This window comes from Phyllobates terribilis, unplaced genomic scaffold, assembly GCF_046119375.1.
Source record: "Phyllobates terribilis strain yellow unplaced genomic scaffold, ASM4611937v1 Scaffold_1__5_contigs__length_1240528914, whole genome shotgun sequence".
NCBI lineage: Eukaryota > Metazoa > Chordata > Amphibia > Anura > Dendrobatidae > Phyllobates > Phyllobates terribilis.
Genome location: NW_027362761.1, coordinates 713,094,986 through 713,121,312, shown reverse-complemented (window position 1 = coordinate 713,121,312; position 26,327 = coordinate 713,094,986). Strand labels below are relative to the sequence as shown.

The 26,327-nt window shown below is 46.1% G+C and overlaps 1 protein-coding gene across 1 annotated transcript in view; it reads left to right on the top strand.

The window, feature by feature from the left end:
- Window positions 1–3,963: 3,963 nt before the first annotated feature.
- Window positions 3,964–26,327, top strand: part of LOC141155527 (ran-binding protein 3-like) — an 87,743-nt gene continuing 65,379 nt past the window's right edge. Inside the window, 4 exon segments of the mRNA XM_073642423.1 lie at window positions 3,964–4,044; window positions 4,269–4,418; window positions 12,429–12,465; window positions 12,554–12,640. Coding sequence (XP_073498524.1) covers window positions 3,964–4,044; window positions 4,269–4,418; window positions 12,429–12,465; window positions 12,554–12,640 — 355 coding nt within the window.

Genomic DNA, 26,327 nt, shown 5'->3' with positions numbered 1-26,327 from the left:
CTATACATGTTTGTCTACGAACTGATAGTGACCTGGAGAATAATAATGGCAGGTCAGTTTTAGTATTCAGTGAACGTGGTAAAAAAAACAACTGTGGAATTGCCCATTTTTTTGCAGTTTCACCGCATTTTGAATTTTTTTCCCGTTTTCCAGTATGCGATATGGTAAAACCAGTGATGTCGTTCAAAAGTACAACTCGTCCCGCAAAAAACAAGCCCTCACACGGCCATATTGACCAAAAAATAAAAAAGTCATGGCTCTGGGAACAAGTGGAGCAAAAAACGAAAGCGCAAAAACAGAAAATGCTCCGGTCATGAATGGATTAATCTGTATGTCAACCATAATAATTTGGGTATCTTTTTTTCCAGTTATAGGTCCCATGAACCTACTGGGCTATCACTGGCTACTGACCCCTCACAATAGTTGATGCTTTTTGTCGATGATTTGTTTGTATTGGACAAGTAATTGTAAATAAAGTTTTGGGTTTTCTTCAGTCAAAACTGTACTTCACATCAAATTGGGTTGGACTACAATGAAGGGTAACGCTTTTTTAAAAAGCTGGGGGGGAAATGACAGTTACTCCTTAGTGACTTTTTCACTGGTCATAGAGCTTACCCTAGACACTGTCCCACAAGTGTCTCAATAAGTTTTTTTTGGGGGGGCTAGTTTATGTCTGTGAGGCTACTATAAAGTGTATCTGTTAAATTCAGATCAGATAGCATAGCAGCCCAATCATGTACAGGAAGTGAAATAAAGCATGTATATACTTTTGAAAAGTAAGAGCCGATTTGGGGAAAAAATTTCAGGATCTATTTTACTCGGAAAAAAAAAATTATCTATTTTGGCAATTCTCAATATGTAACTTACGGTGATCTGACGTATCTACTACTTTTAGCATTTTTTAATTCTTTTTTGTTATCATTTCTGTGGTCTTCAGTACTTTTAAAGGAACACTATACAAAGACAAGGTGCACAACATTAAAAACAATATCTCAACACTTTGTTCCTTAAAGGGGTTGTCCGGTTTAAAACGACAATTCTGCTGTTACTTTAATTACTTTATGAGACTGCAGACTTGTGGATCCTCACAGTCCATCTACTGCGGGCTGTGAGGATTGTCCATCGTCAGGGCAGGGAACAGCCGGCAAGTGACCGCAAGTATGCAATATGCATAATCTCTACCAGAATCTGTAGACTGTTTCTATTCCGATTTTGCCGGGAGTATGCATATTGCATACTTTTGGTCACTTGCTCGCTGTTCCCTGCCCTGACCCTGGAGAATCCTCACAGCCCGCAGTACATGGGCTGTGAGGATCCACAAGTCTGCAGTCACATAAAGTAATTTAAGTAACTGCAGAATTGTCGTTTTAGACCGGACAACCCCTTTAACTGCTTAATGCTATATGATGGATTTATCAAACATGAGCACAGGTGACTTGGTGCTAAATGATGGCTTTCAGCAATCAGCTGCAGGAGCCAGACTGTTACTGCTAAGAACGGCGTCAAATCTGCACTCCTGCAGTGTGGTCTCGGGCACCGATGGATTGTTATGGCAACCGGGGACCTGATAAAGGCCTCCTGGCCTGCTATATAGTACAGACACGGGGCCTGATAGGATAACTGGCAGTCAAATACTGGCAGTTGTAGTGTAATACACAGGGCTGCTGAAGCAGTGCTGTGTATTACTAATATGATCCTGAGTGATTGTCAGTCCCCTTGTGGGACTATTGAATAGAATAAAAATATTTTATGTATTTAAAAAGAAAAAAAGTGAAAACATCCTCCCCAAAATCCCAATTTTCTCCCTTAATATTTTAATCTGAAAAAAAAAAAAAGTAAAAAAAAATTGAACTTCTTAAAGTCACATATTTTGATATTGCTGCATCCACAATGACATGTACTATACCACGATCATTATTCCACACCATGAACACCAGAAAAATTGCCATTTTTGTTTATCGTGCTTCATAATAGCTAAATAAAGTGATTAAAAAGTTTCATGTATTCAAAAATGCTACCAATTAAATTACTGCTTGTTACACAAAAAAGAAGCCCCCGTACTACTCTGTAAATGAGAAAATGAAGTTCTGACTTTCAGAACATAATGCAAACAAAAAAAGAAATCTTACTGCGTGTGTCAGAGAATAATATATCTGGCTGCAAATGCGCAGCCAGGCTGTGATTCATTATCCCTGTTCTTTGGGTAGTATGATATCGTGTGACAGGTTCACTTTTACAAGTGCACTATTTTAGAAAGAAAAAATGAATTACTCCTTAAAGTGACCCGTACACTGTAAAATCTGCGATATTTAGTAATTAAATATTTTGCCTAGGGTTTGCTGGCCAATTATGCTCAGTTGCAGCTCAAAAACATGGAATGCTGCTTGTCCTTTACCGTCGGCATCATAAGGCTCTATTCACACGACCATTTGTGTTACAGTTGCTTTTTCTTTTAGAACAGATAAACGGAAATGGCATCCTGTGCAGTCCCATTTCAAATGGAAGCCGAGGGTCCCCATTAATATGGGACTCGTCTGCCTTTTGTTTATTTAGAGAGAAAATGAAGTCCTATAGACAAAGCTGCTACTTCTGTTATAAAGTATAAACAAATGGACGGCATTTACATATAAATCAGTGGACCTCTCTGCTTCCATATGAAACAGGAATGCGCATGATGCTATTCGTTTCATTTCACTTCTAAACTAAACAGAAATCCTAAACTGAGGTGAACAGAGCCCAAGGACCTGCCCAACTAATCATTGTTGTCTGTCTGCTTTTTGTGGAGTAATTTGCTCTTTTTTTAGTGCCTTTTAGTATTTGCACCCTATTCTCTATAGGGTTTGCACCACTTTTTTAGGTTGACTTTCTATAAGACTCTTTTTTTTTCTTCTTTTCACAACTTTGCCAGTTGTTGATTCATAAAATGTGACTTTTACCAATGTCACTTTTTTTAGCACATCTCCCTGAAGTCCCTGCCTGGAGTAAGGTTTCTGGCAGAGTTTTCATTTCAGTTTGGAGGCTCATTTCTGTGACTTAAAGGATTTAAAGATAAAAAATAAATGGCATTTTTGATTTTGCAACAAATTCATAAACTGCACTTGCCATTTTGAAGAATATGGTGCGAAAAGGTCAGTGAACACCACAAGATAAATGACTTCAAATGATGAATGGGGCCTTAAATCTACAGGCACCTCCTGTTTCCAGCTGTGCCTTGGCTTTTAGCTTTGTCTCTGCTAAAGTGCCATCATTATTGTGTGGGCTTCTTCCATGCTGCAGTCAAAGCATCCTCTGCTTAGCAGCATAGAAGAGCGCACAGTTCACAGCAGTTCACATTGGAGGATGGGATTTTTTAGGGGTGTGCTTATATTCTGCCATCAAGAGCATACCATTCCTCTGCCTCCTGCTTGCTGTGAGGTAGGGCACTCCTGCAGAATGACAGATCAGGCTGGCGGATGGTGAGTGCCCTGCCTCACAGCAAGCAGGAGGCAGAGGAATGGTATGCTCTTGATGGCAGAATATAAGCACACCCCTAAAAAATCCCGTCCTCCAAATGACATTCTCAAGTTTGCCATTCACAAAAATTCTCAGACAAATGTTCCTGTACTCTGAGACCCACTGTCAGACTGTTGTGGTGGGTAATTTACAGCGTGAACAAAAGGATCAGCCAGTGAAATTTATGAAGCCGGATCCTTCTCTTCCCCATCATCTGGGAGTAGGGGGGAAGTCAAATGACCACTATTCACATTAAGCTCGGTCGGTCAATATGTTGGGTTTGCCCAACTTTTCACTGCAGATTTCACTACTTTCAATATAGTAGTGGTGACATCTGATGTGAATCTGTGGCATAATCCCCAGCAAAATCTGCTTGGAGTATATTAATATTTCACTTCTCCCAGTGCTTGTTCACAGTGGTCCTCCAGTCTTACATGTCACAGCACAGTCACAAACAGCTGTACTGGAGACATGATGCTGCTCCGCATTGTTTGGCTTTCACATAGGATTGTTACTAGCTGCGGTGGGAAATTCAACCCCCTCAATTCTGCGGTGAGTCTTCTACACCAGTCTGATTTGCCTGACCCTGCTACACAAGAAGGTTCTACATGGAACTACAGGCAGTGAATAACTTCTATATAGATGTTTGCTGACTCTCCCCTGACAGCATATGCCTGATTTTTGTTTTTGGCCCCTGACATGTTAGATTTCAATATATAGGTTTTTTTCTTTCATGAATTTTTTCTTTATCCAGATGTTAATCACTTTTTTGGTAGTTTGAGGGTTTGTGGGTTTGTTTGTTTTTTGTTGCTGGAAAAACTAAGGTCTTTTTTTTTATTTACTTTTTTTTTTTTTCCCCCCCGCCTGCAGAAAAACCAGCTATAGCACCTCCTGTGTTCGTATTTCATAAGGACAAAGGCCAGAAAGTAAGTAAAATATAAGTTTGCGACATATTAGGTGTCATAGATATTCGCTTTAATTGGCTTGACTTAGCTGTAACTATTTTAAGTTAATCTTCTCATGAAGCTGTCATACTGAATGTTTTAAGCTTTGAACCTGCCTTGTACACATGGCATTGCTAGTAATTTAGTAAGCTGTTGAGAAAAAAGAAGCTAGGAAACTACCCTTTGTAGATGTTCTGAGGTTTCTAGAGACTGTCATAGGATATCACTGACCATTAGTACGGGGTTCCATCTTCCCCATTTAAACAGTGGCAGTTGCTTAGAGGAAAACCTGGAGACCAGGCTTTAATCATTAGGATTAAGACACCATGTAATGTACCAAAAAGTCTATGTAATTTTTTTATATTTTGTAAACAGTGTAAAACATAAGATGTATTAAGTTATTAAAAAAACACGTTTTGAGAGTTTTGCTCCATTGACTATGACTGTGTGGCAAGCTATAGGTTTTTGTGCCAGCTTTGGTTACATAAGGCTTTTTGAATGCTTTATCTTTTACAGTTGTGGTCAACATTATTGTCCCGTCCCCCCTCCAAATAAGTATATCTTATAAAGCTAGGTTAGCACCTGTGTTTATTGTTTTTCCTGTTCTTTTTAAAGGAACCTAAAAACAGCAGATACACACCCCTCCCTTGACAAAAGTCCCATCGACTTCAAACTATAACCTAAGCAAAATGCCTATGAGGCTAATGAAATCATTGTTGTGCTGAGCTGTGTATAACCCCGCTTACACCACTGATTGTGCATAAGCAGAAAGCTGCCAGTCAGTGGTGGGGGTGTGGGTGGACTGCCTGGCGGCAGGCCAAGTAGTCCTCTGATGATAATCTGCCGATAACATGGCAGTTTTTAAAAAAACTACATTAAGCAGCCCAGTAAGTGACATATGCTGAATTCAGTGTCAATGCCCCTACATTATGTTGCTTTTGGATTAGGTATGAAAAACCTGTTGACCGTTACCCTTTAAAGCAGTGGTTCTCAACTCTAGTCCTCAAGAGCCACCAACAGATCATGTTTTCAGGATTTCCTTAGTATTTGCACAGGTGATGGAATTATTACCTGTGTAATACTATGAAATGCTGAAAACATGATCTGTTGGTGGGTCTTGAGGACTGGAGTTGAGAACCACTGCTTTAAAGCAACACCACACCCTAGGACAGAAAAAATACTAGACATTTCTCCTATACAATCATCCTACCTGGCGTCCTCATTTACTCTGTCGCCTCATTGGGGGACACAGGACCTTGGGTGTTATGCTGCTGTCCACTAGGAGGCGACACTAGGCTTAATCTGGAAAAGATTAACGGTGGCTCCTCCTCTGCAGTATACACCACCTGAGGGCGTCAGCCATCTTCAGTTTTTGCTTAGTGTCGCAAGGAGGCACACCTAAAGATTTTTACTCCACTATTTTTTTTTTTTTTCTAAATTTTTTCCACGGAGTTACAGATGAAGATAAGTGGGTCTCTGAAGAGACTCCCAGCATGGCTCCTTCCTCTGCCCCCTTCTGGGGGTGCACAGTTGAAGTTGAGAATTCTCCTTACCATGTCGCTCCTTCCCCAGCCCCTCGGGTGTTGGTTCGAAGTTGAGAACCCCCCTCCTTCCCCAATTCCTTTTGGTCTCTGGGTTGAAGTCGAGTGAGGATTACAGCCTCCTGACGGTGACGGCAGCACCCTCCCTAATCCCCCTCATGGGGGTATTAGGTTGAGACACCGCAGGTAGGATCTGTGCAGAGCACTCTGCACCAACGTACAGGGATCGTTGATGGACCGGAGGACAGTGCTTGCAGAAGGACAATACAGAGACACAGGCTGCTTACAGCTCTGTATCTCTGCCGGCACCAGAGCTACGGTGCCTCACAGGAACCCTTTAAGGGCTCCCTTTTTATATATATCCCCACCGCCCTCCCTGCCATTAAAAACCGGGAGGGGGGGGGGGTCCGGGTCCGATTCATATCTGCTACCCCTGGAGCCCTTTTGAGCATACTTTCTAAATTTACTCCGCGGCCCCCCCCCCGGATGACCATTATGACACTACACAGTGTCATACAGGGGGCGGAGACGAACTGAAGGGCGCCCTTTCTAGCAACGCTGCCGCCTTTTCAGCGCTCCGCCCCCCTTCTTATCCTCACTCCGGCGGCCATTAACAGCGCAGAGGAAGTTAACTCCTCACATACAGGTCGCCAGCTGGTCTCCGGGGGGCACAGGATTTTGGATGTTACCGGCGCTGGACTAAAGCAGGCACATTAAGGTGGGATAAATCCACAGCTAGAGTCTCTATTCTGCTGTGAGGCTTACAACTTCTCTGCACTGCTGGCCCCCTCTGCATAACCACTCTGTATCGCTGGCCCCCTCTGCATAGCCACCCCTGAGCTGAGTGTATAGCTCAGTGGTTAGTGCACTGGCTTTGGGACACAAACACTATGCCGGGCTCAAAGTCCAAGAGAACCAGGCAGGATTGCTATTATGCATTCTGTACAGCCTGCAATAATACTCTCCCTAGTGGCAGCACGTACCCGCATTGTCAGGATTGCATGCAAACTGCTACGACAGAGCCCCATGAAGCCCTTACATATGCCTCGGTGCTTAATACCACACCGGAATGGGCCACACAGATGTCGCAATCTATCACCACATTGCTTCAGGCTCTGCAGACTCAACCAGCTATAAATACTACTCAAAGGGAGAGTTCCACTCAGGGACATGATGGCACATCCACGTCTAGATCAGGACGCAAGCGAACCCATAGGTCTCGTTCATCTGCGTCATCCCATACCACAAGGTCGTCCCCTTCTAGCGTGAGACACCGTACTCCCAGCTCATCTAGACCGTCCCCTGACAGGGACAGACAACACAGATCCCCGCAGCCATCCCTAACCAGAGAAGGTCCCCGCTCCGGTTCTCCCAGCAGGAGACGCCTTAGCGAGATACAGGATTCGGAAGACACCTGTGATTCCGACTCAGACAAGGAAACTGAAGGGTCCCTGATCCCTATTCCCCCGGGCAATACAGTGCTGGTTGATGATTTAATCTCATCTATTCATCGGGTGCTGGACATCTCCGATCCACCCCTGGAGACACCAGGACATAAAATTTCCTTTGAAGGAGTCCTGAAACCGCCTAAAGTCTTTTTTGACCACCCAGAGTTTGATGCGATCCTTAAAAAGCAGTTCTCACAACCTGAGAAAAAGTTTACTAATCACAAATATCTGGAAGCGCGGTACCCCTTTCCACAAAAGGTCACCAAAAAGTGGACAGATCCACCTGAAGTGGACCCTCCAGTCTCCAGACTAGCAGCTCAGACACTTCTTTCACTGCCAGATAGCTCAACCCTCAGGGACACAGCAGACCGGCAGGTAGAACGCATGGCTCATTCAATTTTCGAGGCCGCAGGGGCCTCCCTGACAACCTTGTTCGCCTCAGTTTGGGCTGCCAAAGCATTCCTGGCCTGGGCCCAAAATTTAGAAACTGCTCTACAAACATCTACCCCTGAACTGTCGGACCAGGCTGCCCAAATAGCAGTTGTCACAGATTACATGCTCCATGCAGTTCTGGATTCTGCAAGGGGTTCAGCCGGGATAAATTCCAACACCATCACGATTCGGCTTATCCTCTGGCTGCGAGAATGGAAAGCAGACGCAGCTTCAAAGAAGTCCCTCACTCGCCTCCTGTACCTCAGTGGTCGGCTTTTCGGTGAACAGTTGGACACAATGATATCCAACGCTACCGGGGGTAAAAGTACCTCCCTCCCTCAACTGAAGCCCTAACGCACTTATAAAAACCGTAATCAGGCACGTTACCGATCCTTTCGGAACTCTTCCGGCTGGTCCGTCTCGCGACCAGCACAGAATAATAGCCGCGCTCCACGCAGGGACAGGTCGAGGTCGACGCAAAAGTCGGACAAGACCTGGCAATCAAACGCAGGCCAGTCAAAATTAAAGAGAGGAAAGTCTCGCACTTCCCCCTCATCATGACTCACCAACTCTGGAAGACACCCCACCTGTAGGCGGCCGTCTTTTGCTCTTTCATCAGGTTTGGCTGCCTATTACAGAAGACAGGTGGGTCAGAGAACTAGTGTCTTCAGGATACGAGATAGAGTTCACTTCCACCCCACCAAACAGATTCTTTCTGTCTGTTCCCCCAAAACCGCCAGCCAAGGCTCGTGCCTTCCACCACGCGGTTTTATTGCTTCTCCAAGCAGGTGTCATAGTAACGGTCCCCACGGCCGAGCGCTTCCAGGGGTTCTACTCAAATTTATTCGTAGTCCCCAAAAATGGAGGCAGCGTACGGCCCATATTGGATCTAAAACAACTCAACAAATATGTACGGGTACGTCATTTTAGCATGGAGTCCCTTCGGTCCATCATTGCGTCCATGGAGAAGGGAGAATTTCTCGCCTCCATAGACATTCAAGACGCATACCTACATATACCAATTGCACCAGTTCATCAGAGATTTCTCAGATTCGCAATCGACCAGGAACACTACCAGTTCGTGGCTCTCCCGTTCGGGGTCGCCACGGCTCCCAGAGTGTTCACCAAGGTCATGGTGGTTACCATGGATGTCCTGCACTCCAGAGGCATAATAGTCGTTCCATATCTGGACGATCTCCTCATCAAGGCTCCCACCTTCAAGGACTGCGAAATCAGTTTCTCAATCACAATCGATATTCTGAGTCGTTTGGGCTGGTTAGTCAACTTAAAAAAGTCATCACCAACCCCGAGTCAGTCTCTCACCTTTTTGGGAATGTTATTCAACACCCTCAAGGGTCTAGTACTACTCCCCAAGGACAACGCACTGCCTCTCCGAATAGGAGTCCGTACCCTACTTCGCAAACCCCCTCGGTCTCTCCGGTTTGCCATGAAAGTCCTTGTCGGGATGGTAGCGGCAATAGAAGCGGTCGCATATGCCCAGCTTCACCTCAGGCCTCTCCAATTAGCCATCCTCAAGTCATGGGACAGGAATCCTTTTTCTCTCGACAGGGAGTTTCAGTTGACGTGGTCAACCAAGAGATCTCTGCACTGGTGGCTCAAGCCAACCTCGTTGTCAAAGGGAAAATCCTTTCTCACGAGTCAATGGAAAGTTCTGACCACCGATGCGAGCCTGACGGGTTGGGGTGCGGTACACCTGCACCACAGAGCACAGGGCAAGTGGTCCCCAACAGAAGCGACCATGCCCATCAACATCTTGGAAATTCGTGCCATTTTCCTGGCGTTGAGAGCCTTCCATCATCTACTGGCAGCCTCTCACATCAGAGTACAGTCAGACATTGCCTCGGCTGTGGCATATGTCAATCACCAAGGGGGGACCCGCAGTGCCCAGGCGATGCGAGAAGTGACACACATTCTCCATTGGGCGGAAGACACAGGTTCGGTTCTCTCGGCGGTCCACATCCCGGGAGTAGACAACTGGGAAGCAGACTTCCTCAGCCGACAGGCAATGGACTTGGGGGAGTGGTCTCTCCATCCCGAAGTTTTTCAACAGATCTGCCACCGCTGGGGGACTCCAGACTTGGATCTAATGGCATCCCACTTCAATGCCAAAGTCTCCAACTTCATTGCCAGAACACACGACCCGCGGTCGTTGGGAGCGGATGCCTTAGTTCAGGACTGGACTCAGTTTCAGCTCCTGTACATCTTTCCACCTTTTCCCCTAATATCCAGAGTGGTGAGGAAGATCAAGCAAGGAGTTCCAACCATCCTCATCGCACCAGACTGGCCCAGACGTACGTGGTACGCGGACATCGTGCAGCTTACAGCAGACGTTCCTTGGTGTCTCCCAAACCGACCGGATCTTCTGTCGCAGGGCCCGTTCTACCACCAGAACTCACGGGCCCTCAATTTGACGGCATGGCCATTGAGACCTGGGTTTTAACCAAGTTAGGGTTCTCGCCTGACGTCATTAAAACCATGATCAGACACGGAAGCCAAACTCTGCTAAGATCTATTACCGTACCTGGAAAGCCTTCTTTACTTGGTGCGATTCTCGTGACCAGACCCCTTTCTCTTTTTCCCTTCCCAGGGTACTTGGGTTTCTACAATCGGGTCTGGTGGCCAAACTGTCTCTGGGCTCTCTTAAGAGCGAGGTGTCAGCTCTCTCTGTGCTTTTTCAGACGCGCATTGCTAACAAGCAGCAAGTAAGGACATTTCTTCAGGGGGTTTCCCGATTGGTTCCCCCCTACAGAAGACCACTAGACACGTGGGATCTCAACCTAGTGCTGACAGCATTGCAGGAAGCACCTTTTGAACCCCTTAGGGAAGTCCCACTCCGCCTTCTATCCCAGAAGGTGGTTTTCCTAGTGGCAATCACCTCGCTACGTAGGGTGTCTGAACTCACAGCACTCTCCTGCAGACAACCCTTCCTGGCTTTTTACCAGGACAAGGTAGTTCTCCGTACGGTTCCATCCTTCCTTCCGAAGGTTGTGTCCGACTTCCACCTCAATGAGGAAATTTCACTGCCATCCCTCTGTCCGGCCCCGGTTCATAGAGTGGAAAAGACTCTGCATACGCTTGACCTTGTCAGAGCATTACGTATCTATGTGTCTAGGACTGCGCCCTTCCGGAAGTCTGATTCTCTCTTCATTCTTCTGGAAGGGGGCCGCAAGGGTCTGCCAGTTTCCAAAGCTACCCTTGCCAGGTGGATCAAATCCACCATACAAGAGGCCTACCGCCTCAAAAATTCTCCTCTTCCAGCAGGCAATACGGCACAGTCTACACGTGCGGTAGGGGCCTCCTGGGCCATTCGGCACCAGGCATTACGACACAACAAGTGTGTAAGGCAGCCACCTGGACTAGCCTACACACGTTTACCAAGCACTACAGCGTTCATACCCAATCCTAGGCAGATGCGAGCCTGGGTAGACGTATCCTGCATGCGGCAGTTCCCCAATAATAGGGGCCTGTCTACACAATATTCGTCCATTGCTTCCCACCCAGGGACTGCTTTTGGACGTCCCAAGGTTCTGTGTCCCCCAATGAGGCGACAGAGTAAAGGAGATTTTTGTGTACTCACCGTAAAATCTCTTTCTCTTAGCCTCTAATTGGGGGACACAGCTTCCACCTTGTTGCCCGTGTCGGGCCGTTGTTACGTTGAGTTCTCATATTGGTGTTTTTTCTTGAGCTCGTACATAGTTGCCTTATAGGCATGTTTATGTTATCCATGTTACGTTCCTCCTACTGCTTTTGCACAAAACTGAAGATGGCTGACGCCTCAGGTGGTGTATACTGCAGAGGAGGAGCCACCAGTTAATGTTTTTCAGATTAAGCCTATTGTCGCCTCCTGGTGGACATCAGCATAACACCCATGGTCCTGTGTCCCCCAATTAGAGGCTAAGAGAAAAAGATTTTACGGTGAGTACACGAAAATCTCCTTTTTTCTCCCACCGCCTCCTCAGCATTCCCTTCTCCTGTTCCAAGATAGCCGCTGCAGTGGCATTGGAGGGTGCAGTGGTAAGTCTTGCCTCCCCTACCTTTCCGATCCTACAGCACAAGTATGTCAGGGGAGGCTTGGTTCAAACTAACCACTGCACCCCAATGCCACTCTGGTGGCTATCTTTGAGCGGGGGAAGGAAATGCGGAGGAAGAAAACCAGTTTATTCTAGCTGGATTGTTGCCTTTCAAATGTTTTTCTCCATGATACAACATTTTTACTTGGGGAAACAAGAGACTGCTGCACTCCGCGTTCTTGGGAGTACTGCATGCTGCCCTTGGGGCATGTAATGATGTGTTCTTTATTGAACAGCTGAATCATTTGTCTTTAAGGCTGTTTAGATTGTCTATGGCCAATGAACCTGTATAAGTAATAGATCTCGTTTGGCGCAGATTTGCTGTGATAATTTTCTGCAGTCAATTCACTACGTGTGAACGGGCCCAAAAGTGTCCCTTAAAGAACCTAGTTATAGAACCTTGTGTTGCTCATACATCTCATCATTATTGAGTAAAAAAAAAGTGCAAAAAACCCCTGATGTATATATCCTGTTTTATAGAGGTCTGCTGACGGGTCAAGTCCAGAACAAGGTGAAGGTAAATAAAAAAAAAAAAGTTTCCGAGTTGTGATGTCAATACTGAAATGTTTTTAATGGGGTAATAATAAAATATTTTTATTGTTCAGATTCTGACAAAGAGGATGGAGGTTACTGTCCACCTCCAAAGAGAGAACGTACATCATCCTTTTCTCAGTTTCCCCCTTCTCAGTCCGGCAAGTCTTTTTTAAAGGGAATACAAGACTTTTTTGTTTTGTTTTTTTTTTGTTACACTAATTAAGAGCAGAAACTATAGCTTACTCGTGTTTTATATTTTCTGATGGTATTTTTTATTATGTATGTGATTGAGGTCAGCCATCTTGCTTGAACTGCCACTAACAACAATGTGGATCATAGAAAACCGTCTGTAGACTGTATAGACACATGAACTTTTAGCAATTGGTTTCTTTGTGAGTAATGCAAAAAAAATCCAGTTCTGCAATCTTTTTTTTTTTTTTTTATAGCATTTACTTTGCGGCATAAATAACCTCTTATTTTTATTTTGCAGGTTAGTGTGATCACAATGTGTGTGGTTTTTTTTGTGTGATATGTTAACATACCTCATTGGCATCGTTTTGACTTACAGACTACTAATGTGCTTTTTATTCTTTCTTCCATGTTTTAAGGAGTCAATGTGACCAAAAATCAGCCTGGCATATTTAATTGTATTAACTTATTTTTACAGCGTTCACCATGCTTGCTGAAGGACCTTTCACCCGTTTGATCATGTTCAACTGGCCACTTCATGAAATAGTGGCTGCAGAGCTGAATAAAAAGTAGTTTTTATTTTTTAATTTCTCCTTCATTATGGTTATATTAGCTTATTTGTTTGGGTTCTAATTTGTAATACTACAACTGAAAATCACCAGAGATTTGTCTCTGTAGGCCTTTACTTCTTCCTTGTCTTCCTTGTATGCGGTTGACCAATCATAAGCAGGGAGCATCATGCAGGAGAGAAAAGACCACTCCCTCCTCTCCTCACTGATCTCTGCAGCTACTGTGTAGAGATCCCTTACTGAGCTCTGCTGTATCACTACAAAACCTTCTAGATCTCATTACATGGCAGTCAGTAAGTGTGGGGAAGAGTGAAAGCGGACTGCTCTGTGAGAGGAGGTTTGGAAGGGTTTGTAATGATACAGCAGAGCTGAATTATGTAGCTCTACCCAAAAGCAGCATGATTTCCATAAGGAGGAGAGGTGGTCTTGTTTTTTGTTTTGTTCCTGAATGTATAGACATGTCTCCAATAACATTTAATTAAACTATAGCATAAATTATAACCTAAACTTTACAAGCTAATATCTTAACAATTGAGACAAGAAATAAAAAATAACTACTTTTTACTCAGCCCTGCAACCATTATTCCATGAGGTGGCCAGTTTAACACGCTCAAACTGATGAAAAGTCCTCTTAAAAAGAATTATCTCCACACAAAGCATGTGTTCAAACCAAGCGGTCTGTGCACCTTCTATGTACTTGTTTTTCATCTATTGGCTGCTCTTATCTTTGTTGCTTGACAGCTCTTGCTTTAAGGCCCTGTCACATATAACGAGATCGCTAGCGAGATCGTTATTACGTCACGGTTTTGTGATCGCTGTCGTGATCATTGGGGAGCCGTCAAACATGCAGAACTTCCCAACTATTTCGGCCGCCCCAGCGATCTAACTAACGATCTCGTTGGTCGTTGGGGCGCTTTCACACAGCAGCTATTTCAACGATCCACACCTTGATAGGAACTATACTGTGTCACAAAGGCGTGCATAAAATTACTTTTCCGTGCCCCCTCATCTCCGATTGGTGGACGCTACTGCGTTCTGATTGGGCAGCAGGTTTAAAATAAGGCCACGTTGCAGCAATTCCGTTCCTTTGTTCCTATCTGCGCTCTGGTTTCGGATCGTAGCAGTGTTCTCTGGGCAATATTCATTCATCTGGGCTTTGTTAACCCCTTAAGGACCAGAGCTTTTTCCGTTTTTGCTTTTTCGTTTTTTGCTCCCCTTGTTCCCAGAGCCATACCGTTTTTATTTTTTGGTCAATATGGCCATGTGAGGGCTTATTTTTTGCGGGACGAGTTGTACTTTTCAACGCCATTACTAGTTTTACCATATCGTGTACGGGAAAACGGTAAAAAAATTCCAAGTGTGGTAAAATTGCAAAAAAAAGTGCAATACCACAGTTGTTTTTTATTTATTTTTTTTACCACGTTCACTGAATGCTAAAAACTGACCTGCCATTCTTATTCTACAGGTCATTACGAGTTCATAGACACCAAACATGTATAGGTTCTTTTATATTTAAGTGGTGAATTTTTTTTCCAAAATTTGGTAAAAAAATAAATAAAAAAAATAGCGCCATTTTCCGAGACCTGTAGCGTCTCCATTTTTCGGGATCTGGGGCTGGGTGAGGGCTTATTTTTTGCGCGCCAGGCTGACGTTTTTATTGATAACATTTTGAGGTAGATCCGATGTTTTGATTGCCCGTTATTGCATTTTATTGCAATTTTGCGGCGACCAAAAAACGTAATTCTGGCGTTTAGAATTTTTTTCTTGTTACGCCGTTTACCGATCGGATTAATTCTTTTTTTATATTGATAGATCGGGCGATTGTAAACGCGGCGATACCAAATATGTCTATGTAGGGGTTTTTTTTATATATTTTATTTTGAATGGGGCGAAAGGGGGGTGATTTAAACTTTTATATTTTTGAATTTTTTTTTAATATTTTTTAAAACTTTTTTTTTTCACTTTTTGCTTGCTTCAATAGTCTCCATAGGAGACTAGAAGCAGCACTTGTTTGATCGGCTCTGCTACATACAGGGGACGAGCAGATCCCCTGCATGCAGCAGAAATGGTCCTGTGCTATGAGCGCCGACCACTAGGTTGCGCTCATAGCGACCAGATCATGACAACCACAGGCGTCTGCTGCAGACCCTGGGTTGTCATGCCCACCCATCGGTGACCCGCGATCACGTGACGGGGTCGCCGATGGGCGAGGCTTATGACGCGCTACCCGGAAGCGCGCGTTAAATACCGCTGTCGGAGATTGACAGCGGCATTTAACATGTTAACAGCCGCGGGTGGATCGCGATTCCACCCGGGGCTGTTGCGGGCACATGTCAGCTGTAAGAATCAGCTGACATGTGCTCGGTTCAGTGAGGGCTCAGCGCAGCAGCCCTCACTGAACGGGGGGAACGCAAATGTGCGTACTAATACGGCATGGGTTGTAAAGGGGTTAAGGCCCTGTCAGCGTCCTGATTTTTGCTTTCTAGTAGCGTTCTCCAGCTGTGACTCCATTCATCTGGGCCTTGTTCCTGATTGCATCCTGGATTGTAGCAGGCTGTGGCTGTGATTCTGTATCCATTCATCTAGGCTTTGTTCCTGACAAGCGTTCTGGTTTGTGGATTTTAGTGTTCTTCAGCTGTGACTCCACATCGATTTCTTGGTTCTTCAGGCACCTATATTGCTTTGTTTACACGGTAAGTTATTTTAGTGGGTTTCTGCCACACCCAACAAGTATACATTTGCTTATGCATTGGAGGCCATTTTAAGGGGGGTCCTGCCACACCCAACAAGTGTACATTTGCTTATGCATCGGAGGCCATTTTAAGGGGGTCAACAAACAGTGTGTGGTATTTTTTACTGTGTTTTAAAATGTTTCATTTATGCTCACTGTATGCTATCCTTTTTTCAGATGGCTTTTAAAACTGAAGAATTCCTCAGGGAAATGATTGACCTGTACCTCTCCCTGCCATGCCTTTGGCAAATAAAATCTACGGACTACTGCAATAGAGAAAAAAAGAGGGAGGCGTACCAGCAATTGATTGCCCTCTTTAAAAGGCATGGCCCCAACGAGAAGGTGGATGAGGAGCTGGTGAAGAGAAAAATCCAGGGTCTACGCACCGTATACAAGAAAGAACTTAACAGGGTGGAGAAGTCAAAGAAGTCGGGTACCGGCACAGATGAGGTTTATATGCCAACATTATGGTATTATGACTTGCTTGCCTTCACCCGTGACCAGGAGCTACCTCGGCGAATGGCGTGTACGATGCGGCCGAACCCGGAAGAAGACCCTGATATCCGGACTGACTCCCCTTTTGAAGATGTAAGTACCTTCTTTGCTTCCCTGTAAATAGCATTTATACTTTCAATGTACATGCCATAGTTTAGCCGCCACTTAACATTTGTTTTTAGTGCACGTGTACCCATGCTGGTCATGACATACCTGCTGGATGTTGTAACCAAAATCTTAACATTAATTTTGTGTTCCAACAGCACCATCGGCAAGATGACAACATCCCGGCTACGGAACGTGGTATGGTGGAGGCGAGTGTGCTGTCAACGAATGAGGAACCTGTGGCATCGGCGAATGAAGACCCTATGGCCTCTACAAGTGAAGACCTTGTGCCTCGGCGACAAAGAAAATCAAGGAAAAGAAAGGCCAGCTTGCCGCCATCGCCAGATCTAATATCTTTGGCGAACAAGATTCTACTGCTACAGACCCAGGCCAAGCGGGACAACTTTGCAACATTTGCTGGCGAGAGACTACGGAGGCTTGATGACCGACAGAGGGCGCACGCAGAAAGGGTCATGTTTGAGACTTTTAACTAAAGCGGCAGCCGGTGAACTTAATGAGACTTCTACTGTACACACTCGGATCGACCCTGGCCCTTTTCAACAACATTCTTGGACCCAAATGCCGGACCTACTTCGCAGCACACCAGTGCAGAGGATCCGGCATCCACAAAGCCTTGCGCCCCCCCCCCCCCACAGTATCCCATGTTTTCGGGTTCTTTTGTTTCCCCAAGGCATGGATACACAAGTACAGTCAATCGATACGAAGAACTGTAGTGATGTTTAATTTCTATTTTGTTATCATTTTGTAAATATTGTTAATTTAATACTTATTTAAATTGTTAAAATTGTTCACATTTTTGTTTGTTTTTTAAAAAAATGTTTTATTGTCCTCTTTTTTTAACTTTACCTCTGCCCTCCGATCTCCTCCTGATTGAAATAAAAAAAATTTTTGTTGTCTTCTTTTCTGCTTTACCTCTTCCTGAGGGTGGGACCCCTCACTCCTGCCCTCCGATCCCCCCCCCACCCTCAGTTCCCTCCCCTCCATTCCCATCCCTGCTCTCCGCTGGTGATCACCTCCTCCCCTTCTCCTCTTCCCGCTCCAGGCTTCATCACCTGTCTTCTCCCTTCTCCCTGTGTCCTCTGGTCTTCTTCATAGCTGGTCTTCTTCCCCTCCTCTTCCTACTTCCCTTGTTTTAGTCTTTGGGGTCATAGTCATGGTGCACTGTATGGCAATGATCTGCCATACCATGGTCCATGAGTCTGACTCTGATTACATGTTATACACGGTGTTCCAAATTATTATGCAAAAAGTGTTTAGGAGTGATAAGGTAAGAATTTTTTTGTTTGTCAGTTAAACTCATTGATGGTGATGTGTGTCAGGGCTCTTTATATCACTGTAAGCAATTGCAGACACCTGTGCTAGATAGTTTGGCAGGTGTGTCCAATGAAAGGCAAGACTACTTAAGAAGGCTGTCCCACATTATTAAGCAGCCTACATTTTCTGCCAAAATGGGAAAGAAAAAGGATGTGTCGGCTGCTGAGAAGCAACAAATTGTGGAGTGTTTAGGTCAAGGCATGACTACAATCATCATTGCCAAGACACTTCATCGTGATCATCGCACAATCAAGAAGTATGTAGCTGATTCACAGTACACACGTGTGTGTGCTGATAAGGGAAAATTGAGGACTCTTTCCTACAGGCAATTACGTCAGGTTAAAAGAGCAGCGGCAAAAAAGCCTTGTCATAGCAGCAGACAAGTTTTTGAAGCTGCTGGTGCCTCCAATGTCCCCCGAACAACAAGATGCAGGGTCCTTCAGAGGTTTGCAGCTGTGCGTAAGCCATCCTGTCGACCTCCTCTATCCACTGCACACAAGCAGAAACGGCTCCAGTGGGCCAAACAATACATGAAGACTGACTTCAAAACTGTTTTGTTCACCGATGAGTGCCGTGCAACGCTCGATGGTCCAGATGGATGGAGTGGAGGATGGCTGGTTGATGGACACCCCGTGTAAACACGGCTATGGCTCCAACAAGGAGGAGGTGGAGTAATGTTTTGGGCTGGAATCATGGGGAGAGAGATTGTTGGCCCCTTTAGGATCCCTGAAGGGGTAAAGATGAACTCCATAATGTATGTTGAGTTTCTCAAACAGCACTTCCTTCCGTGGTTCAAGAAGAAGAACCGTGCATTCCGCAGCAAGATCATTTTCATGCATGATAATGCACCGTCTCATGCTGCACATAACACATCTGCATCTCTGGCTGCTATGGGCATAAAAGGGGACAAACTTATGGTGTGGCACCCATGCTCCCCTGACCTCAACCTCATTGAGAACCTCTGGAGCATCATCAAAAGGAGTGTCTATGATGGCGGGAGGCAGTTCACATCTAAGCAACAGCTCTGGGAGGGTATTCTGTCCTCATGCAAAACAATTGAAGCAGAAACCATCCAAAACCTGACAAATTCAATGGACGAGAGAGTTCAGAAGCTCCTTTCGAACAAGGGGTCCTATGTGCAAATGTAACATCACCTAGAATAAAGCTTTGAGTTGAAAACTGTTTGATTTCAGTTTGTAATAACCTGCTAATGCTTATAATTTCAAAAATGACCATTTTTTTTGTTCTTTATTAAAATGAAAAGGTTGAAAACTCTGTGCATAATAATTTGGAACATGCATTTTGAGTGCAGTTTGAGTGTTATATTTAAAAAAAAAAATGTTATCATAGGCAGTACTCTAATAGTTATTTGACTGGAAAATTACAATGACTGCAATTCATATAGGTAATTTGGGAAAATCTGAGAAAATATTATTTGCATAATAATTTGGAACACAGTGTATATTCTAGATTCTTGATAGGGCGTTGATCCAGGGAACTAGTCTGATTGCCGTATGTGGAGTCAGGAAGGAATATTTTTCCCCTAAACGGAGCATGTTTTTTTTTTTGCCTTCCTCTGGATCAACATGTTAGGTCTTCCTTCAACTTTTCATACTAGGTTCCTATTCTTTCCTCTTCTCTCTTCTTGAATTAGCAGGCGGCTGTGAAAGCCGACTTCAGTCGGCTTTCCTGCCCCCGCACAACATCAGCTGATAACCTCAATTAGCAGGCGGCTGTGAAAGCCGACTTCAGACGGCTTTCCTGCCCTCGCACAACATCAGCTGATAACCTCAATTAGCAGGCGGGTGTGAAAGCCGACTTCGGAGTCGGCTTTCCTGCCTCCGCACAACTTCAGCTGATAACCTCAATTAGCAGGCGGCTGTGAAAGCCGACTTCGGAGTCGGCTTTCCTGCCCCCGCACAACATCAGCTGATAACCTCAATTAGCAGGCGGCTGTGAAAGCCGACTTCGGAGTCGGCTTTCCTGCCCCCGCACAACATCAGCTGATAACCTCAACTAGCAGGCGGGTGTGAAAGCCGACTTCGTAGTCGGCCTTCCTGCCCCCGCACAACATCAGCTGATAACCTCAATTAGCAGGCGGGTGTGAAAGCCGACTTCGTAGTTGGCTTTCCTGCCCCCGCACAACATCAGCTGATAACCTCAATTAGCAGGCGGGCGGATTACTGTGGTTAAATAAGTATACAGTGGCTCATTGGTTAGCATTGTACACGTTAAAACAGTGGTTAACACAGTATATGGAGAGTCAAACGCAAGCAAGTAGAAGGCAGGACAGGATGTCCAACAAACCATAGTTATTAGCAGGTCTACTAGGCGGGGTAATGGACTGGGTGCCATAGGCGGATTATAATGAGGTCACTCTGGGTCATCCCAGCATCACCAGATCTGCAGGAAAATTCAGAGTCCTGCAATAAATGAGACTGAGCCCAGCAGAGCGACCACAGACATCGCATACAGGATCCTATACTGTCTGATCAACCCTGAACCTGCAGGATATCACATACTATACTGCTCCATATATAATATGTGAGGTCCTGTGTGCAGGTCCAGGTGTGATCAGTACGGTGTATATCCATGTACAAAATGTCACATCCAGTATACAGATTAGTGTATGGTATACTGTGGTACAGACATCAGATGGATATAACAATGTGTATAGTATATGACGCGCCCCCTGGGCCATGGGGTACCCGGTGCCGGGCCTTGTAATTGCTGGGGGATCTGTAGTCACTGTGGCGGTGACCCGGTCCGTGACCCAGAGCGGTCAAACCAGTGGCGGATCTGTTTATGGGCTTTTATGATTAATTAAATGTCCGACTACGCCACCTGTGGATTGCGGTCATGAGGAACTGCCGCTGCGGGGCAGGCCACTGAGGCTGATGAGGTGTGCAGCTAGATGTTGTGACTCCCCACTGGAGGAGTATAGTCTCAGGGCAGCATGAGTGTAGATGGTGGGGGTTATGGTGGTGCGAGGCAACAGTAATGACACGAGTCTTTGAGGTGCACCCAGGATCTACTCTCCCCACCCACACACTACCGGGTTCCCCCTTTCTAGGTGTTCCCTCCCCCTACTCCAGCTAGGGATCAGGGACTGTTGTGCTCACTAGTGGGAGCATTGTCGCCCTGTCCCCCGGAAATGTGGTGTAGTGCATGTCGGTGTTCGGGTCCTGAGTAGTGTTGAGCGATACCTTCCGATATCGGGAAATATCGGATCGGATTGGATCGGACCGATACCCAAAAAATATCGGATATCGCCGATTCCGATACCGGAAACCAATGGAAGTCAATGGGACACTAATATCGGAATGAAATCCTAGCGTGAGAGAATTCTCCTGATTGTTTAAAAGCCGGCGGGCGGTAAAAAGCCGCCGGCTTTTAAACAATCACACAGCCCCATACTGCTTCCCCGCAGCCTCCCATCCCGATCCGCCGCTCCCCCCGCCACCTCCCATCCCGATCTTAAGTTAGGACCAAGCGGGGAGCGAAGGACCCGGGCGGGGAAGCCGGCAGTGAAAAGACTTCACCGCGGGCTTTCCCGTTCTGTGCTGCGCTCTCCCGCCGGTTATTTCAAATGAACAGCTGAGGTATCAGCTGATTCTGATCAGCTGTTCATTTGAAGTAGCCGCGGTGCCCTCAGAGGGTTCATGTGAGTTCATGCTTGACTGCATGACCTCACATGAACTTTCCCACGGCCGCACAGGTCAGCCACACCTCCCAGACCATCCCATCAATCCAGGTAGACGAGAATCCCATACCATTCCCGTCTTCCTGGATCATGGCTGAGCACCAGGGGTGGTACAAGAGGATGGACCTGAATGTCCCGGTGTGTGGTGTCTGCGGGTGTCTGTGGGTGTTTGCGGGTGTCTGCGCGGTGTCTGTGGGTGTTTGCGTGTGTCTGCGGGTGTCTGCGTTCAGGCAGACATAGCCCGATGTGACACTACTACTCCCATCGGCCTATGTCTGTCCCCCGTCCACTCGTGCCAGCAGGATCAGCTCGATGGGAGCAGTAGTTCCCATCAGCCTGATCCTGCTATTTAAACTGCCCCATATGTTATTTTTGCCCCTATACACATGTTTTATTCTTTTAGGCCCCCATATTTTTTTTTTGTTTTTGGTCCCCAATAAATTTTAAATACATTTCATTGGTGGCCAGTGGTTACCTAAAATAAATTAGTTTATACATTACCTGTCCCCGCTAATCGCCACCTAAAATAAAGTAAAAAATAAAAAAATACACGTATACTCACCTAGACACCTAATTCCCCGAAGCCATCGATCTCCTGTAATAAAATATAAAATAATAAACCACAACCTTATCTCTACCCCTCCGTAGTAGGCCATGAGTGTCCCACGATGATCTCCAGTTTAGAGCAGCCACATAAAATGTGACCGCTCTAAACCACTGCCACCGCTAGAATGACGGGGCCGTAAAGCAGCCCCGTCATTGCATAAGCGGGTTCACCGGAGTTCAGGCAGCGCTGCTCGGGTTAGCTCCTTTACGGCCCTGCTGTGCCGTGAGAAATTCCCACGGTACAGCAGGGCCGTAAAGGAGGTCACCGGAGCTGCGCTGACTGAATGCACTCCGGTGACCTCAGTCAGGGGCTCACGCTGCCGGGAGCGGACGTGTTCCCGGCAGTGTGAGGTGACAGCAGCCATGCACAGCTGTCACCATCTCCAGATGTGACAGCTGTGCATGGGAGATCAGCGCAGGAACGTGGACAGCTAACTATTTTTTTTTTTTTTAGTAAACTAAGAATTAAATAAAATGGTCTGTAGTAGTGTGTGTTTTTTCTTTTTAACACTTTGTAGGTTAGTAATGGGGGTGTCTTATAGACGCCCATCATTACTAACCTGGGCTTCATGGCAGCTGGCGCTGACATGAACCCCACCACTATTACCCCCTGCCACCGCACCAGGGCAGCGTGGAAGAGCGAGGCTAAGTGCCAGAATTGGCACATCCTATGAATGCGCCAAATCTGGGGCGGCTGAGGGCTGCTGTTTCTAGCCTAGGAGGGGGCCAATATTCATGGCTCCCTTCCTGGGCTATTAATATCAGCCGCCAGCTGTCTGCCTAGCCTTTGCTAGCTATTAAAATAGGGGAGACCCCACATCATTTTTTTGGGGGGTCCCCCATTTTAATAGTAAAGGCTAGGTATTCAGCTGGGGGCTGATATTAGTAGCCTGGGAAGCTCCGTGGGTATTACCCCCTTCCCAGGCTTCAAACATCTGCGCCAGCTGTCTGCTTAACCTCCGCTAGAGACTAAAATTATGGGGGATCCCACGCCAATTTTTTTTTTTTAATAAATCCTTTATTTTAACACTAAATGACATTTGAGGGGTTAATAAAGATGCAGTTCCTAAATTATTATTTATTTTTTAATTTTTCCCAAAAATTTTGACGTGGGCTTTGCCATATTTTTGTATGCCAGCCAGGTACAGCATCCAGGAACGGGCTGCCCCCAACTCCCAGCTGCCTATTTGTACCTGGCCGGACACAACAATATAGGGAAGCCCTTTTTTTATTATTATTTCCTGAATTTCATGAAATAATGTAAAAAAAAAAATACGTGGGGCTTTGCCCTATTTTTGTGTCCAGCCGGGTACAACTAAGCAGCTGGGGGCTGGAATCCACAGCGCAGGGTGGCCCAAGCTTTGTGGGCCCCCCCTGCTGCGAACTGCAGTCCGCAGCCACCCCAGAAAATGTCGCGTTCATAGAAGCGCCATCTTCTGGCGCTGTATCCAGCTCATCCAGGGCCCTGGTGCGGTGGCTCACTGGGTAATAAAGGGGTTAGGGCCAGCTTTGTATTATCCGCTGGCCCTAAGCCCGAAATTCATGGGGTCACGCCAATATTAGGCTATGTGCCCACGATGCAGAAATGAAGCAGAAATTTTCCTGACCATTTCCGCATCTCCTTGCCAGAAAAACGCATGCAGATTCTATGTGCGTTTTTGACGCGTTTTTGAAGACAAATAAAGTTAGTGAAGAAAAAAAAAAAAAAGGCCAATTTGATGTCATTTCCCAGTCCAACCCCTAATCAATGTATAAAAAAAAAAAAAAAAAAAAAAGGGTTGGCTCACGCGTATTTTTAAGGAAAAGAGGGAAAGCTGAGGGCTGATTTAATAGTCTGGGAAGTAGCCAAGGATCATGGCCCCTTCCCTTGCTATTAATATCAGTCCGCAGCAGTTAGCTTAGGCTTTACAGCCCATTCTACAGGTGGGACCCCCCCCCCCCCCAAAAAAAAATAGGGTCCCCCTATAAATTGGAGCCAGCAAAGGCTAGGCGGACAGCTGCGACCTGATATTAATAGCCTAGAAAGGGGCCATGGTTATAGGCCCCCTCCCAGGCTATAATATTAGCCCTCAGCCGCCCTAGATTTGGCACATCCTATTTGTGCGCCAAATCTGGCGCTTAGCCTCGCTCTTCCACACTGCCCTGGTGCGGTGGCAGGGGGTAATAGTGGTGGGGTTCATGTCAGCGCCAGCTGCCATGAAGCCCAGGTTAGTAATGATGGGCGTCTATAAGACACCCCCATTACTAACCTACAAAGTGTTAAAAAGAGAAAACACATACTGCACCCAGAAAAAAATAATTTATTTGAAATAAAACACACCATTTTATTTAATTCTTAGTTTACTAAAAAAAATAGTTACCTGTCCACGTTCCTGCGCTGATCTCCCATGCACAGCTGTCACATCTGGAGATGGTGACAGCTGTGCATGGCTGCTGTAAGCTCACACTGCCGGGAACACGTCCGCTCCCGGCAGCGTGAGCCCCTGACTGAGGTCACCGGAGTGCATTCAGTCAGCGCAGCTCCGGTGACCTCCTTTATGGCCCTGCTGTACTGTGGGAATTTCTCACGGTACAGCAGGGCCGTAAAGGAGCTAACCGGAGCAGCGCTGCCTGAACTCCGGCGAACCCGCTTATGCAATGACGGGGCTGCTTTACGGCCCCGTCATTCTAGCGGCGGCAGCGGTTTAGAGCGGTCACATTTTATGTGGCTGCTCTAAACTGGAGATCATCGTGGGACACTCGTGGACTATTACGGAGGGGTAAGGATAAGGTTGTGGTTTATTATTTTATATTTTATTACAGGAGATCGATGGCTTCAGGGAATTAGGTGTCTAGGTGAGTATACGTGTATTTTTTTATTTTTTACTTCATTTTAGGTGGCGATCGGCGGGGACAGGTAATGTATAAACTAATTTATTTTAGGTAACCACTGGCCACCAATGAAATGTATTTAAAATTTATTGGGGACCAAAAACAAAAAAAAAATATGGGGGCCTAAAAGAATAAAACGTGTATAGGGGCAAAAATAACATATGGGGCAGTTTAAATAGCAGGATCAGGCTGATGGGAACTACTGCTCCCATCGAGCTGATCCTGCTGGCACGAGTGGACGGGGGACAGACATAGGCCGATGGGAGTAGTAGTGTCACATCGGCCTATGTCTGCCTGCATGCAGACACACGCAAACACCCACAGACACCTGCAAACACCCACAGACACCGCGCACACACCAATCATGACCGGGACATTCAGGTCCTTAGTCTTGTACCACCCCAGGTGCTCAGCCATGATCCAGGAAGACAGGAATGGTATGGGATTCTCGTCTACCTGGATTGATGGGATGGTTTGGGAGGTGTGGCTGACCTGTGCAGCCATGGGAAAGTTCATGTGAGTTCATGCAGTCAAGCATGAACTCACATGAACCCTCTGAGGGCACCGCGTCTACTTCAAATGAACAGCTGATCAGAATCAGCTGATACCTCAGCTGTTCATTTGAAATAACCGGCGGGAGAGCGCAGCACAGAACAGGAAAGCCCGCGGTGAAGTCTTTTCACTGCCGGCTTCCCCTCCCGGGTCCTTCGCTCCCCACTCCTTGGTGCTGCGCTCCCCGCCTGGTTCTAACTTATGATCGGGATGGGAGGTGGCGGGGGGAGTGGCGGATCGGGATGGGAGGCTGCGGGGAAGCAGTATGGGGCTGTGTGATTGTTTAAAAGCCGGCGGCTTTTTACCGCCCGCCGGCTTTTAAACAATCAGGAGAATTCTCTCACGCTGGGATGGCATTCTGATGACAGGCTGGATCGCAGCTGAGCGCTGCCATCCAGCTTGTCATCCTTCAGAGACACTGCAGAGCGCAGGCATTATGGGAACTTCCGATTCCGGTATTCGATATTCTAAAAGTATCGGAACTCAGTATCGGAACTCCCATACCGCGAATATCGGTCGATACCCGATATTACAGTATCGGAATGCTCAACACTAGTCCTGAGCCATACTCCATCCTTACCTGGAAGTGAGATATCACACCTCTGGGTGAGATGCAATAGCTCTGTAGCGACTGAACCCTCAGGGCGCTACATATAACGTCCAATGTCTGTATCACAGTATATCATGCT